At 38.0% G+C, this 16,586-nt stretch overlaps 2 protein-coding genes across 2 annotated transcripts in view; one reads left to right on the top strand and one right to left on the bottom strand.

Moving 5' to 3' along the window:
• Positions 1-1,240: 1,240 nt before the first annotated feature.
• On the top strand, positions 1,241-7,644 carry rnaseka (ribonuclease, RNase K a). The gene is made up of 4 exons (XM_034106124.2): positions 1,241-1,406; positions 2,574-2,653; positions 3,081-3,207; positions 7,140-7,644. Exons 1-4 carry the CDS (start codon positions 1,332-1,334, stop codon positions 7,155-7,157), a joined length of 300 nt encoding a protein of 99 aa, XP_033962015.1. The 5' UTR covers positions 1,241-1,331; the 3' UTR covers positions 7,158-7,644.
• Positions 7,645-9,537: 1,893 nt separating this feature from the next.
• The window catches only part of alox12 (arachidonate 12-lipoxygenase), a 53,309-nt gene continuing 46,260 nt past the window's right edge, over positions 9,538-16,586 (bottom strand). The window contains exon 15 of the mRNA XM_034105677.2: positions 9,538-10,397. Coding sequence (XP_033961568.1) covers positions 10,218-10,397 — 180 coding nt within the window. The 3' untranslated portion in view covers positions 9,538-10,217. The remainder of the gene's footprint in view (positions 10,398-16,586) is intronic.

The following is a 16,586-nucleotide window of genomic DNA, read 5'->3' as shown; positions in this document are numbered from 1 at the left end:
GCACTCGAGCTGGTTTCTCCAAAATTACCATACCCCACCTTTAAGTAGCCTATATTTTGATGATTATGCTTTTCTACCTTTACTTGAGTATCAATACATTTGAGGATTACACAAAAAATGATTAGGTATGACCATACTGAAAAGTAGCCTTTATGCATTAAGTAGTATACATTTATGTTAACATGTTAAAGTAGTTGAATTAGTTATCCCCCAGGTTTTCAGAAGGCTTGAGACTTTTTGATTTCATGCCGTAAAGAAACAGAACATGTACATCATGTATTATTACGCCAACGTTTTTCCATGTATCACTAGTTGTTTGGCATCAACAGATTACTTAGGCAGTGTATGGTGCATGTCAATGGAACCCTAAATGATGCACACTACAAAAAGTTAAAACTGATATAGGTTAGGTCTATGTTTGACAATGTGTGGCTAGTTGTCACTCATTTGCTAAAGTGAAACATATCTTGTAGACTACATATAACTGGAATGTGTTTAGCACTGGGAATCAGCCCTTTTTTTAGCTGTTTGAGGGCCACTTTCTGGAAGTAAACAGGGGATTATATATATATTTTACAATGTATAGAACCATCCTAAAGGCACCAAATGGTTTCTTCAACACAAATAACTTAACTTACAACTTCAACACTAAACAGCAATTACAATACTGTACAAATAAAAAAAGCACATAAAGTGCTAAGTAAGCGCAAATGAAGAAACAAATGTATCATTCCGTTCTGTTGCGTGGGCTGAAGTTTTTATTAATTCCGACAGAACTTGAACGCAGCATACTATCACGTCATGGTTATGTCTCGCCTCGTCATATCCGAAGCAGCCAACCACTACAGAGAAATAGAGAATCAAATCCAATATGTACACTTACTTAAGTTTTGACAGGAGCCAAACATAGATTATTTGTGCTTTGTTCAAATTGCTAATACATAACGCAATAAAAGCATTTGACCAGTGTTAGCGGAGTGTTGTCCCGGTTCTTCCCATTCTACCGACACTGCATGAATCACTGAAAAAAGTCAGAGGCGTGACGCTTGTAAGGTCACGTGATTTAATGTGTTCATGGACAATAATGGGATTTTTGTATCTGTATGTACATATTTGTGTTATATTTACGTGGTAATGACTTCAAATCGATTATATATCATTCGGCATAATTAAAATTAAACAAGTGACGTGATATTTAAAACTTTTTTTCTCAGCGGATTTAACAACCTGGAAACTTCCGGTTTTCAGTCAGAGTCACATGACCAACACAGAGTTTGACCCAGTTTGACCAGCAGCAAGACAGCTTTCTTTTGGAATACATCAGTTTAATCATGCGTGGGTTAATTTGTGGACCAAAAGTAGCCGCGTGCGGGATGGTGTTGAGCGCGTGGGGGGTTATAATGCTGGTGAGTGTGTTCTTTGTTAACTTCTTTATTCTCGATTTTCTTACCTTCATGTTCAAAAGACTACAGTCATTCAGTCCCTCTTCTAACAGTACCCAAAAGACAGGTTTCCTCGTTACTGTTTGAGTTCCACTTACATGAGGTAACTAAGGCATATTATCACGAAAAGTAGCAAGAAATTACAACTTCCCAAATAACCAGGGGGTTGAGTCAACACTTCTCTAAAGTAGTTTTAGATAGGTGGGAGAAGTACACATGTCTTGTAACTGAGTTGAAGTACCAGAGTGTAGGAATACCCAGTTACAAGTAAAAGTCCTACATTCAAAATGTTACTGAAGTAAAAGTCCAAAAGTATTAGCATCAACATATAGTACACCTACACCATTTACCTCTGAACTGTAGTGGGTTAGAAGTACAAAGTAGCTTAAAATGGAAATAAGTCCCTAAAACATTTTACTTAAGTACAGTACTTCAGCAAATGTACGTAGTTACTTTTCAACACTGCCTATACTTCAATCAATCAATCACTGAAAGCAGCAAGAAGTTGAGTCAACAATAATGGAGTTTAAATAGGAACAGGTGCAGTTGCATAACATTTTCCAAAAATGTCTTTTTTCTGATTTTTGTAACACACTGTAAGTTGACCTTTTTCTGAAATCTTTGAACTAATATACTATAACTTTTTGTCTGATGTTTTCAAACTTAAAATACTATGACACACAAAACATTTTCTAAAATGTTCGACATATTTTATTATAAAAAAAAAAATCTGGATATTTTTGACCTATGATTTTTATTTATTTTATTTACACACGCCATGACCTTTTTTCAACTTGCTATATTCTGACTTTTTTCTTATATTTTCAACATGCTATACTACAGTATGAATGTGCTTTTTCAACATACTATACTGTGATTAATATTTTCCGATATATATATTTCTTTTTTTAATTAATGTTGTGTTTAAGGTTGATGTTATAAACTGACTGTATTCTGTTGTTAAATGTTGCACTTTAAAACAAGTTTGGTCATATTATTTTTGATGAAATTAAACATTAAGTTTAGTTTAATCATACTTTTGTCATATAACTTTACTTTTACTTGTATTTATATATTCAAAACAAAAGCCATTTCGACCCCTGTCTGACCCCCCCCTCCCCTCTTTCTCAGGTCATGCTGGGGATTTTCTTCAGCACACACTCAGCCGTGCTGTTTGAAGATGTTCCTGTGACAGAAGACGACCTCAAAGAGTAAGGACTTTACTACCCCCCCCCCCCCACAGAGTACACAGACCGTTATTGACATTTTAAATAATATTAATAGAGTATGCCGAAGACAAAATGTAGCTGTCAGAAACCCTCACTAGATCCTACTTTGCCTCAGATTTCCATATGACATCCCTAATCACTAATGACTTCATACAATATTTACATTAGTGAACTTTTTATATCTGTATGTGTGTTTAACTTACTGTGTTTCCTTGCTTTGAGTCTTTAAATCCATCTTTTTACAAGATAAGGTAAAAAGATAAACACATATTATTTGAACATAATAACAACAACAATTTGAACATAACAACAACTCATTCTGTTCAAAAGGAAGCAAACATCTCCTACAATTCTGAAGTATTCCTTTAATGATTTAACAATGTTGTTGTTCTGATGTTGTCCTCCTCAGTACGGACCCACCCCGCAGGATCTACGCTCTGTACAACAAGGTGGGCTACAACTGCTTCATCGCTGCTGGTATCTACGTGCTGTTCGGACTCTTCTCCTGCTGCCAGATGAAGCTCAACAAGCGCAAGGTCAATTCTTTATTAGTTTTTATTTGATTTATTGAAAGGGTTAGGCCAGAGTAAAGGACGAAGGGAAGGGAGCCCTGATTGTGTATACAATACAATACGTACTTTCTTCTGATGTACTCGCTTTAACTGATGTTGAGAAATGTAAGGTATTTAATGTCACATCCCGCATTTTTTATTTCTTAGTTTATTTCATTAACGGATGCACTTTGTTCAGAACTTCAGAATATAAACTCATATTTTTCCAAATAGCATAGGTAAGTTACAAAGAAAAAAATCAAACGAATAAAGAATAAGAAAAAGAGGGAAAAGAATCTAAGCAGTAACATATACGTTATATTTAGAGTTATTTAGAGCTGGTTACAAAGCAATGACTCATGGGTCGAACAAAACACAGGGATGATTTCACGCGGTGGCTGTTTCTCAATGTCGAGTAAAGCTGCTCCAGAGCCACTATTTCAAGCATACCACGTCATCGAGTGCCGCCGAAGGACTGTTCCAATGTCCAGGATACTTGGAATTCTACTGAGCCCGGCGTACTTCGTAGCGAGAAATTTCGAGGCTGCACATGTGTAGACTCCGCGGTCTTAAAATCCCCACAATGCTTTGCGCACAGACCAATTTCCCCAAATCTGTGGTGGAAAATGTAAGGCGGGCCTCTCATATGACGCACACCTGCACACTTCACTCTTCATTTTCCGAATGCCAGGAAGTATTCTTGCCTCACTTCTGAAGCAAGTGACTCTGAAGACATGTGCTACCAAGCAAGCGTACTCGACATTGAGAAATTCGACATGTATATACCCCCGTCATCTACATACAGGGTTGGGAGGGTTACTTTGTAACTGTAATCAGTTACTGATTACTGATTACATGGCTCTGAAAGTAATCCGAATACAGTTACAGTTACGTGTCTTTAAAAAGTAACGTAATCAGATTACTTTTAGATTACTTTTAGATTACTTTATTTTTCCATCACAGATGGGTATGTTTTGGTGAACAGGAGACACAAAAAGCAAAAGGAAACTGAACATGTTTTTACTGTTTTAATGGTTTATCAAGAGCACACTGAAACACAACATCTGAAACGATGCAACAACATAATACACTTTTTGGGGATGCAGCTTGGGATGTGAGAAGAGTGAGGGACACGGCTTAGAACGGGCGTGTCGCCTTCTGTCCTGCCAGTGTTGGCAGGACATGAATTAAAATGTCGAACTCGGACTTCATTTTAAGGACATTTCGGCCAGGGGTGGAGAGCTATATTTGTTTAAGCACCGGATCGGCAAAACAGGAGTGTGTGCACCAGTCTGCCTTGATCTATGAATTCATGTCCGTGACTCTCACAGTATCTGCTGCCCACAGCTGTTTTATAGAAGGAACACCTCCTTCACTTCATGACATCTCTGCAGCACCAGGAGGCAGCGGGAGGGTTAACTCAGCCTCTGAGAAGACGAGCTCGCAGTGCCTTTCACGCACCGCCTTTCACGCACCGCCTTCACTGTGTTTACCTTCAGAAATAATCATTAGTAAGACTAAAGAGCGACCGCAGGCTGATGTGTTTTAACCACACACACACACACATGCGATTTAAACGCAGACTTTTGTTCCTCCATGTTTCGTTGTTATTGTTTCAGAGCGAGCGGACCCGCGATTTTCTTTCAAACGCTTTTTTGGCCCATCTGCGGCGGTAATAGGTTTTGTGCGCTGTGATGATTCGGCTGTACCTTTAGTAATGAATATTACATGTTGTGAGGAAATCTTTCCACCAATAATTCCAATAAGTAATCCAAAATGTATTCACTTCAGGTTTACGAAAGTAACTATAATCAGATTACTCATTTTTCAAATGTAACGCGAGCTGAATACAGTTACTTGATTTTTGTATTCTGATTACGTAACACCGTTACATGTATTCCGTTACAACCCAACCCTGAATATATATATACATTTATATACATACATACACACTTACTTGTATACATATTAGCATGCGCAGCCTTATGTTTAGCAGCTCAGCATAACTAAAAACAACCAGCATGCACTGGGGAAAGGAAAACATGCTCTGTGCTTTAGCCCAAATAATAATATGAATCATTTAAAAATAAAAAGAGCATTACATTTTAGTTTTAGTTTTTGCAATATTCAATCCATTTTCTCCACCCGTTATCCCCAGTTGTGCAGTTTTATCTTCCAAGAATATGCCAAAAAAGTGAATTTGTTGTCTTGTGCGTTTTATTATTATTATTATTATGATATTCATTTCTAATTCCTCCTTCCATTTTTCTTTGAACCCGAATTTATCTCGTTTATTTGTATTAGTTAGGATTTAGCTAATGATAGATATTAGGTTTTTAATAGTTTTCTAGAATACGCTTTACAAAAGAGAATGACCAAAACTTTGAATGATATATTATATTGAGTTGTGAACTTCCCAAATGTTCAGAATAATTTTAAAACATGAGGAATCTGTGTTTTTATCAAGGTCTCTTTCTGTATGTCTTGTACACATCATATCCCCTTTGTGGATTGAGTCACTGGGTGTGTTTGTCTCAGAGGTCTCAGTTCTGCTCCTGGTCAAAACCCCCTGAACTATGGACCAGAGTTCCTGTTAGCCGGTAATTACCGGACTATGACCGGTAACATATGCTGAAGACCGGCAAATCTAAATCTCCGGTCAAAGTGTCCGGTCAAAATAATTTCCCCTTAGCGCAATACCACATCAGTTGCGCCACTTATGTGACAGACAAGAGAGTATGTGACAGACAAGAATATCAATTATAATGTCTAACACTTAATAAAGAAAGAGATTTCCTGTATGGGATGATTGTGCGTTGATCTGTTGGTAATGCCTCGGGTGGGCACTGCGCTATACTTTGCTAACTCACCCGGTTGCATAGCGACGCTTATTGTTTAGGTGTCTTTTAATAAGCAGGTAGTCATATCATTAGCTAGAACTAGCTGGATCTGATCGATATGGACATAAACGAGAGTAAAGTCTAATCTGACGGGAGAGAGAGATCAGCTGCTGCTGACGAGTCGACACGCAGCTCTGCATGATCACCTGCAGCGGGTGATGGAACAAAACACACACTTCAGGTTAGAATATCACACGTAGCTATTTTAATGACCTCTCAAACTAACTAAACTAGTTATAGAAATGTTTAGTTTGACTCTCGGGTCACTCATTACTGATCCGCGAGCTGCATGAGACTGACGCGCTGCCAGGAGAGGGAGAGCGCTCCGTTTATCATATTGTAAATTACTGAACACTTTTGAATAATGTAGTTAATCTACTCTAATTTGTTTTTTTAATATCGAATCATATCAATTTGTTTTAAAGCTCAATAAATAAAGAAGACCTTTGACCGGCACTTTTCAAATTTTGTCCGGAAGATTTAAACTTTAACGGACAAGTTGACCGGCGAAAAAATATTCTAACGGGAACTCTGCTATGGACTACAATTCTCATGAACCCAGAACGAAACACTGCCGGTTTACAATACAATCCAGGAAAGTCAGTTGAAGATGATGGTCCATGATGTTGAAGCTATAAAAGACAGTTTGATCAGCTATAGAGCATGAAAGTATCAAATCATTCATTATCATCTGGTAAATCTTCCCCGTACTATATCAAGTCATTAATATAAACCCCTCTTTTACCAAGTGCAGCACTGAAGTAATGAACACATTAATGCATCAATAATTATAATACAATATTTTAAATATATGGTGCTTAAATCGTGCATTCTGCGTAACGAGTAGTTTTACTTTTCAATGCAACACTTTTACTTGTAACTGAATATTTTTACACTGTATTATTGCTACTTTTACTTAAGGGAATCATTTGAGTACTTCTCGCACCTCTGATTATTTATTAAATATGTCCTTAACCAGTTTTATATTTAATGATATAACTGTTTTCTGTTCTTTAGGAGTACCTGGTGCACTAGTGCCTCCTGATTGGCCGAGAAGTTCTATGATCATGTCTTCGTCTCAGGATCTAAACTCCTGACAATTATCTACAGGGGGGGGGAGCTGTGAGCAATGTTGTGCACCTTTCTGTATTTCAAATTAGATTGATTCTACCTCTGTGCTAAAATGATTTGTTTGTGCCATGATGATACCCACTGCTGTTCTCCAGAGTTAACTACATGTAAGGGTTGTAAATGATATTGTCCTGATTTGCTCTTTCAAACTGTACTGTACAAGTTCATGTATTTCAAATTGCCAGAATCCAGCTGTGTGTGGAACGTTTGATCACATTTCCTTCCTGCTTACTTATCACCGTACAGTTCCTCAAAAAAATCCTATCCTGTCTCTATTTATGGCCAAGGTCGCATTACATGTATATAGTGTTCGCTTTATTCACATGAATTCTGGAAAGCTTTTTATTTACATGTTTATATGTCCTTTATTTCAATAAACGGTAAACTGGAACGTTCAACTTTTTAAGACATCATCAACATCTGTAATTGAAGTATTTAAGTTTTGTAATAAAGTGCATGGGTATATATGTAATGACATACCAAGACTCCAACTTGCACACACTGCACAACACACAAATAGAACATTGTCGAGAAAATATATATATTTTTAATGAGATGGTATGTCGAAAATGTAAAAAACAACAACATAGTATATAGATTGTCGAAAGTATTTGAAAAAAACGGGATAGTATAGCATGTTAATTATTTGAAAAAAGGACAAAGTATGTCGAAAATTTAAAAAAACTACATAGTATAGTACACGTGTCAAACTCAAGGCCCGGGGGCCAAATCCGACCCTTGGTGGATTTAATTTCGGCCCGCAGGATCATTTCTAATTACTATTAGATCTGGCCCGCCGGTATATCGCACGCACACCTTCACTCCATCCTGAGGGTTTCCTCCGCTCAGAGCCTGAGCCCAAACATTGATGACCTTGCACCCAAGATGAGATGCCAAGTATCTGCTTTAACTAGCATCACGGAGCAGCACACTGAGTTCAATGGATGTTTCCTTCTGCACTTTTTTTCTTGAGACAACAGGGCAGGTTATTTTGTTTTTTTAGCGAAATAGTTTTTTTTAAGCTGTTGTTGGCCTGTGGAAAAATGTAATCATAAGAAATTACTTAAAGCTGCAGATAGAGCCATAAGAAATTAATGCAACTGATTATTTAATGTTTAATGTTGTTTTTATAGGCAATAATTTAAGCTTTGTTAGTTCCAGGTTTAATATGTACAATCAGTTATTTCAATACGTTTTGCAATAAACATTGAACCAGTCCGGCCCTCGACTAGTACCCATTTTTTTTATCTTGGCCCACTGTGTATTTTAGTTTGACACCCCTGTCGAAAGTATTTTTAAAAACAGCATAGATATACATATATGTTGAAATTATAATTTTTTTAAAACTAACATAGTATGTCCAAAAAATGTAATAACGTAAGTCAAATATACCAAAAAAGTGGCAGATATTTAAATAACGACATAGTATATAGTATGTCCAAAATATTTATTTTTTTAAACACATAGTATAGTAAGGTTGAAAGTATTTTTAAAAAACAGCACAGTATAGTATGTCGAAAATATAAAAAAAAAAAACATACTATGTTGTTTTTTCTTTAATTCTCGACAGACATACTAAATCCGCCTTAATTTTCCCTACATATTATAGTATTTTTTCTGGTACTTTTTCAATACACTATTCATTTGTCTTCATTATTCTGTCGTTCCCCCTTATATTTGGCCAGTAAACACCTGTGCTAGGAATGTCATTGGATCACATTATTCAAAAATATTGGTTTCGTGACAAAATACGTCTACTGCTACAACTTAACACATTGTACACTTTGTCCAACACCAGTGGTGGAATTTAATAAAGTAGATTTACTCAAGTACTGTACACATTTGAGGTACTTGTACTTTACCTGAGTCTTTTAAATGTATGCTACTGAATACTTTGGCAGCTTTAGTTACTATTTACTTTATAGATTCAGAGTATGAGATAAAACCAATTATAAATCAACTAATAAGTACAAATTAACATTAGCATTTCATTTAAGGCTAAAATATCCAGATCAACTTACAAAGTCATTCAAATTAGCTCAAACTTTTCCAATTGTGATGGATGAATTAATGCATTACTCCTAAGTGAATCCTGAAATGGCCCATTAAGCATAACGAGTACTTTTACTTTTGTCACTTTAAATGTATTTTTAATGGCAAACTTTTTTACTTTTACGTAAGTAAGATTTTTGAATGATTGCATGAAATGTAGTATTGCTACTTTGACTGAAGTACAAGATCTCAGTACTTCTTCCACCACTTTACAACACACAGCATATTCCATAAAATGTTTCCTTAACATCATAAATAGTTTAATATTCAAACACATATAAACATATTTCTCCATACTTGTGTTTTCTTTTGATTACAACATTGAATGTAATGACTCCCTGAGTGTTTCTCAATCGCGAGGATGCTGGTTTGATAGTCGCGTACTTCCAAGTCACTTCCTTCTGAAACTAAGCAAGTATGCTTCCAAGCCACGGGCTTCGGAAAACGAAGAAGAATGGAACAGGCTAACAAGTGTGCCACTCTCTCTAACGGTTTAAACAAACTGTACCGAAAATAAATACCTCACAATGTCTATCTAATTATGAACTTGCTTTACTTTCACGGAAGACATCTTTGGTGATAACAAACAAATGTAACAAAGTAACATATTTACCAACACATGTTCTACGCCACTACACTTACATTTAAATGTGTGCTGTGTCGGTTCAGCCATTCTCCGCAAGGGTTTTTGAAATTGGTCTGTGCGCAAAACATTGTGGGGATATTAAGGACGCAAAGTCTACCCATGTGCAGCCTCGAAATTTCCCACAAACCAAGGACGCGGCCTCGGTGGAATTCCAAGTATGCTGGAGATTGGAACAGTCCTTCGGCGGCACTCGATGACGTAGCATCCTTGGAAGCCAGTATCCTCGAGATTGAGAAACGGCCTCTGACTCTGAATCTGGATGTTCTCTAAATGGTGATGCTGTTCTCCACACGGCTGGGCAGCAGGAACAGGTACTGGAGCTCCAGTCCTTCATTCTGACCCAGGATCTGCTCCTCGATTTCCTTCAGCTCTGCTCTGAACCTGTCAATCACCTCCTGGGCCCGCCCCTCAATGAAATGCTCCTCAGTGTATTGTCCCAAAGGAATCTAGGCAGGAGGAAACAGGAAGTTACAGAGGAAGTGTTAGAGCCAGTTTACTTTAAGATGATTATTGTTGGAACTTTTGCTAAGTGGTTTAGATTGAACGTATAGATAGATGGATAGATAGATAGATAGATAGATAGATAGATAGAGAGATAGATATATGGATAGATAGATAGAGAGATAGATAGATAGATAGATAGATAGATAGATAGATAGAGAGATACACTGAACAAAAATATAAATGCAACACTTTTGTTTTTGCTCCCATTTTTCATGAGATGAACTCAAAGATCTAAAACATTTTCTATATACACAAAATAAGCATTTTTCTCAAATATTGTTCACAAATCTGAAAAAATCTGTGATAGTGAGCACTTCTCCTTTGCCGAGATAATCCATCCCACCTCACAGGTGTGGCATATCAAGATGCTGATTAGACAGCATGATTATTGCACAGGCTGGCCACAATAAAAGGCCCCTCTGAAACGTGTAGTTTTGCTTTATTGGGGGGGTCCGAAAACCAGTCAGTATCTGGTGTGACCACCATTTGCCTCACGCAGTGCAACACATCTCCTTCGCATAGAGTTGATCAGGTTGTTGACTGTGGCCTGTGGAATGTTGGTCCACTCCTCTTCAATGGCTGTGCCAAGTTGCTGGATATTGGCAGGAACTGGAACACGCTGTCGTATACGCCGATCCAGAGCATCCCAAACATGCTCAATGGGTGACATGTCCAGTGAGTATGCTGGCCATGCAAGAACTGGGATGTTTTCAGCCTCCAGGAATTGTGTACAGATCCTTGCAACATGGGGCCGTGCATTATCATGCTGCAACATGAGGTGATGGTCGTGGATGAATGGCACAACAATGGGCCTCAGGATCTCGTCACGGTATCTCTGTGCATTCACAATGCCATCAATAAAATGCACCTGTGTTCGTCGTCCATAACATACGCCTGCCCATACCGTAACCCCACCACCACCATGGGCCACTCGATTCACAACATTGACATCAGAAAACCGCTCACCCACACGACGCCACACACGCTGTCTGCCATCTGCCCTGAACAGTGAAAACCGGGATTCATCGTGAAGAGAACACCTCTCCAACGTGCCAGACGCCATCGAATGTGAGCATTGGCCCACTCAAGTCGGTTACGACGACGAACCGGAGTCAGGTGGAGACCCCGATGAGGACGACGAGCATGCAGATGAGCTTCCCTGAGACGGTTTCTGACAGTTTGTGCAGAAAGTCTTTGGTTATGCAAACCGATTGTTGCAGCAGCTGTCCGAGTGGCTGGTCTCAGACGATCTTGGAGGTGAACATGCTGGATGTGGAGGTCCTGGGCTGGTGTGGTTACACGTGGTCTGCGGTTGTGAGGCCGGTTGGATGTATTGCCAAATGCTCTGAAACGCCTTTGGAGACGGCTTATGGTAGAGAAATGAACATTCAATTCACGGGCAACAGCTCTGGTGGACATTCCTGCTGTCAGCATGCCAATTGCACGCTCCCTCAAAACTTGCGACATCTGTGGCATTGTGCTGTGTGATAAAACTGAACATTTCAGAGTGGCCTTTTATTGTGGCCAGCCTAAGGCACACCTGTGCAATAATCATGCTGTCTAATCAGCATCTTGATATGCCACACCTGTGAGGTGGGATGGATTATCTCGGCAAAGGAGAAGTGCTCACTATCACAGATTTTTTCAGAATTGTGAACAATATTTGAGAGAAATGGTTATTTTGTGTATATAGAAAATGTTTTAGATCTTTGAGTTCATCTCGTGAAAAATGGGAGCAAAAACAAAAGTGTTGAATTTATATTTGTGTTCAGTGTAGATAGATAGAGAGATAGAGATAGATAGAGAGATAGATAGAGAGATAGAGATAGATAGATTAGATAGAGAGATAGAGAGATAGAGATAGATAGAGAGATAAAGATAGATAGAGAGATAGATAGAGAGATAGAGATAGATAGAGAGATAGAGATAGATAGAGAGATAGAGAGCACTTCCTCACTGCCCAACTTTTGAACCTGTACGGAAACAATTCTTCCCAAAACTCAAACATAAGCATCCTCAAATATTGAAAAATGAAAATGAAAAACTAAAAATACTTCTCGGGGAATATAAAGAGAGCTGCATTGTGGCAGCACAGTTTGTCTCTGCCTGCCACAGTCTGAGGGAACCGGAGAGAGCAGATACACCAGGTCTCACATCTTATATATCTTAAGTATATATATCATATTCTATTTTGTATTAATGTATTATATGAATGAAATGAATCTGTATTGCTTGTAAAAAAAAAATCTTAGCAGTTTGTTTATAACTGTTTATTTGTTTATTTGTGTGTATTTTTGTATCGATGTTACAACTATACATAGCTTTGGCAATACTGTATGTAAATATGGTCATGCTAATAAAGCTTTTGAATTGAATTGAATTGATAGAGAGATGGATAGAGATAGATAGAGAGAGAGATAGAGAGATTAGATAGATAGAGAGATAGATAGATGGATAGAGAGATGGATAGATTAGATAGAGAGATAGATAGAGAGATAGAGAGATAGATAGATAGAGATAGATAGATTAGATAAAGAGATAGAGAGATAGATAGAGAGATAGATAGATAGATAGATAGATAGATTAGATAGAGAGATAGAGATAGATAGATTAGATAGAGAGATAGAGAGATAGAGATAGATAGATTAGATAGAGAGATAGATAGAGAGATAGAGATATATAGATTAGATAAAGAGATAGAGAGAGAGAGAGATAGATAGATAGAGATAGATAGAGAGATAGATTAGATAGAGATCGATTAGATAGAGAGATAGAGAGATAGATAGAGAGATAGAGATAGATAGAGAGATAGATAGAGAGATAGAGATATAGATAGAGAGATAGATAGATAGATAGATAGATAGAGAGATAGAGATAGAGAGATAGATAGATAGATTAGATAGAGGGATAGAGAGATAGATAGATAGATAGATAGATAGATAGATATAGAGATAGAGAGATAGATAGATAGATAGAGAGATAGATAGATAGATAGAGAGATAGATAGATAGAGAGATAGAGAGATAGAGAGATAGAGAAATAGATAGATAGAGAGATAGATAGAGAGATAGAGAGATAGATAGATAGATAGAGAGAGATAGAGAGATAGAGAGATAGAGAGATAGATAGATAGAGAGATAGAGAGATAGAGAGATAGATAGATAGAGAGAGATAGAGAGAGATAGATAGATCGAGAGATAGAGAGATAGATACGTTATTGATCCCAATTTTGGAAATGTTTGCGTTGCAGCAGCATAGAAACACAAAGGAATGTACATAAGAGAAATTAAGACACAAGAAATGAACAGTCCAAAATATTTCAGAAATAAAATAGCATACAACATTTAAAAGGTTAAAGAATAAAAAATGTACAATGTGTGTCAAATGTCATTGTGTTAAATGTTGTTTTATTGCTCGATTTTAATTTGACATTTTCTTTCTTTCTTATTTCTTACCCCTGTTTTTTTACCCTATTTGAGCACCTGATAAACGCTTGATAAATAAAATTTCAAAATATAATATATATAGTATATATTTGACCACAATCTTTTTAGTTATATTAGGTTACACAGAGAACTCCTTTTTTTTACATTTAAATGAAGGAAGTATAAATATGTACATGCTGCCTGCCTGCTAAATAAATATTATGTGATGCAAGGTTACATTTGGAAACAAATTGAGGCGAGTCAGAACCCAAAGGACAGTGGCTTTTTATTTGAGAAATGCACTAAAACGCCACGACAGGAAGTAATGGAGTCCTCACATAGGCGGCGCGTGAGGCTCAGGTTTGGGAAGGCTAAATCACTTTTTTTACCTGTCGCTGCCCGCCTCCGGCGTCTATAGAAAAGAGATCAGCTCAGTGAAAGCACCGCCTGCTGACCAATCAGAGCTCAGTGTGCGGAGTTTAAATCTATCAAGTCATATTACAGGATAAAGGAAATACAGTTTAAACTGCCGTATGCAGAGAAGACGCCGACGTGTCGCACTTATCATTCATATCACATTCAATCAGATTGTGACGAAGGTAACTTCGTCACTGTGAACTGACGGCTTCGGACCTGGTAACTCAGCACTTTGGTGAACAGTTTTGCACTTTATGAGCGCGATTGCACAGTACCGTTTGGCATGGCATATTTGCACATTTTATATAATTTATACTAATTATTGAGAGAGTATTTATTAAAGGATTAAACCGTATTAATTGAAATGTCGTCTGGCAGGTGCTGGTCGGGCCCTCGGCTCCGCCTGACAAGATAGGGGAGTTAGCGAGAGCGCCGAAAGTGTTTATGCTGGTGTATAATGACAGCGGTTAAGAATAATCCGGGTGCAAATAATATGTGGGGGGTGTAGACATCATAGTGTTAAGTGGCATTAATTGTACAAGTGCTGACTGCGTTTAGTTGGGTGTGTACTTCTGTTCAGTTATATGTTTCTGTTTGAAAAGTGTTCCCCCTCCCATTATGTCTGTTGCTGGATTGTGTGCACCTGGGGCCCTGTGTTGTCTCCTCCCCCCTCACCTGTGTCTAGTTGCTGATTAGTGTGTGTGGGTATTTAGGCTCTGTTTCCCTGGCTGTTAGGGGGAGGTAGTGTGTGTGCGATCCTGGTGGCTGTGCTCATGTGAACAGCAGATTGAGGCTGTGTCATGTTTGTGAGTAATAAATGCCCACACCGGCTTATATTTGAATTCTCTGCCTCTTTCTCCTTGCTTGGTCGGGCCGCTCAACGGTCAGCGTCACACAGATCATCGATCATATAATATCATAGCCTATATTATCTCCTTATCTGAGTCAGCTGAGCCGTGCAACACTCACAGCGTCACATACTGTATGCAGGGGCGCCGTAAGGGGGTGAAAAGTTAGGACGATTCTAAGGGCCCATGACTGACAGGGGCCCCAAAATGTTCAGAACATTAAGAAAAAAAATGTAAGTAACCTTTAATCAATAATTAACATTAATAGAACGTTATATTGATAAATTACTCACTAAACTTACGATACATTTAACTTATTTTCTTCCAAAAATTAATTACCCAAAGCCTCTGTACACCCCCTTCTATTTACATGTAATGGTTTGGTCCTGCCTCCAAACGCGGTGCGGCACCGGCACTTGCAGAGAGTGAAAGCATGTGAGGAGGGATGCTAGTACTTAGCCTATACGTGTGGTGTACCATGTTTCAACAACAAAGTCAGGCTCTAAGCAAAGAAGAGAAAGGAGAGAAAGACAAGAGAGAGGGACTAAAGGGCGACAGCATGTCACCCAGTTTTTCACAAGAAAAGGTGGGTGTGGTCCATGAGTGGTGGAAATTAGTCTGTTAGCTAATGTTTTTTTGTTTACTAAGCTGACATTAAGTACTGTTAATATCTTTACAGAAAATTCAGAGGTCTTTAATTTCACTGCTCTTTTAGCTGATATTTAAAGGTATGGTAGGTAAGTAACTTCAGAAGCACTTTTTGTTATATTCCATGGAATGCTCTTAACATCCGATAGCAATGAATATATTAAATGCTTTGACAATAAATACATACAAACATGTCATCTGTGGAAGCCGTGGCGCTGTAAAAAGCACGACCAATCATCTGAGCTGGCCCGGCTAAAATAACTGGATGGCCTACCTGCCTGTCAGCCTTCCATCTGTGCACAAGCTTATCTCTTGCCCTCATTGGTCATGTGTGCATTTGTGTGTTGGAGGAGGGGCTCTGTGAGGAACTCTGAAGGAAGGGGCAGATTTTGTTTTGTACTTTCAAATTCTAGCGCACTCGAGCTGGTTTCTCCATTCGTACCTACCTACCTTTAAAGAATGCAGGCACATTTTTAGCGCCTATTCATACTAATTCAGTTGTCCCTCCCCCTGGTGCCAGGTCCAACAGATCCATCTTTAGGCTCAGCAGCCCTGTCCCCCCATAAGGCTGAACCTGAACCAGCTTTTCTCCCAACTGAAGGAGGTGAGCAGCATTGTGTTGAATGACATGCCACTTAACATATCTGAAGGGAGACTGGAATACAATATATATATATATATATATATATATATATATATATATATATATAAACAAAAAGCTAACATCTCATTTCAATTATACATTTCAAACACAGTATTTTCCCACATAGCCAATGATCTATATAAAACTGCT

Source organism: Pseudochaenichthys georgianus, chromosome 18, assembly GCF_902827115.2.
Source record: "Pseudochaenichthys georgianus chromosome 18, fPseGeo1.2, whole genome shotgun sequence".
NCBI classification, from domain to species: Eukaryota; Metazoa; Chordata; class Actinopteri; order Perciformes; family Channichthyidae; genus Pseudochaenichthys; species Pseudochaenichthys georgianus.
The sequence above is the reverse complement of the archived record's forward strand: the minus strand, read 5'-3'. Positions and strand labels throughout refer to the sequence as shown.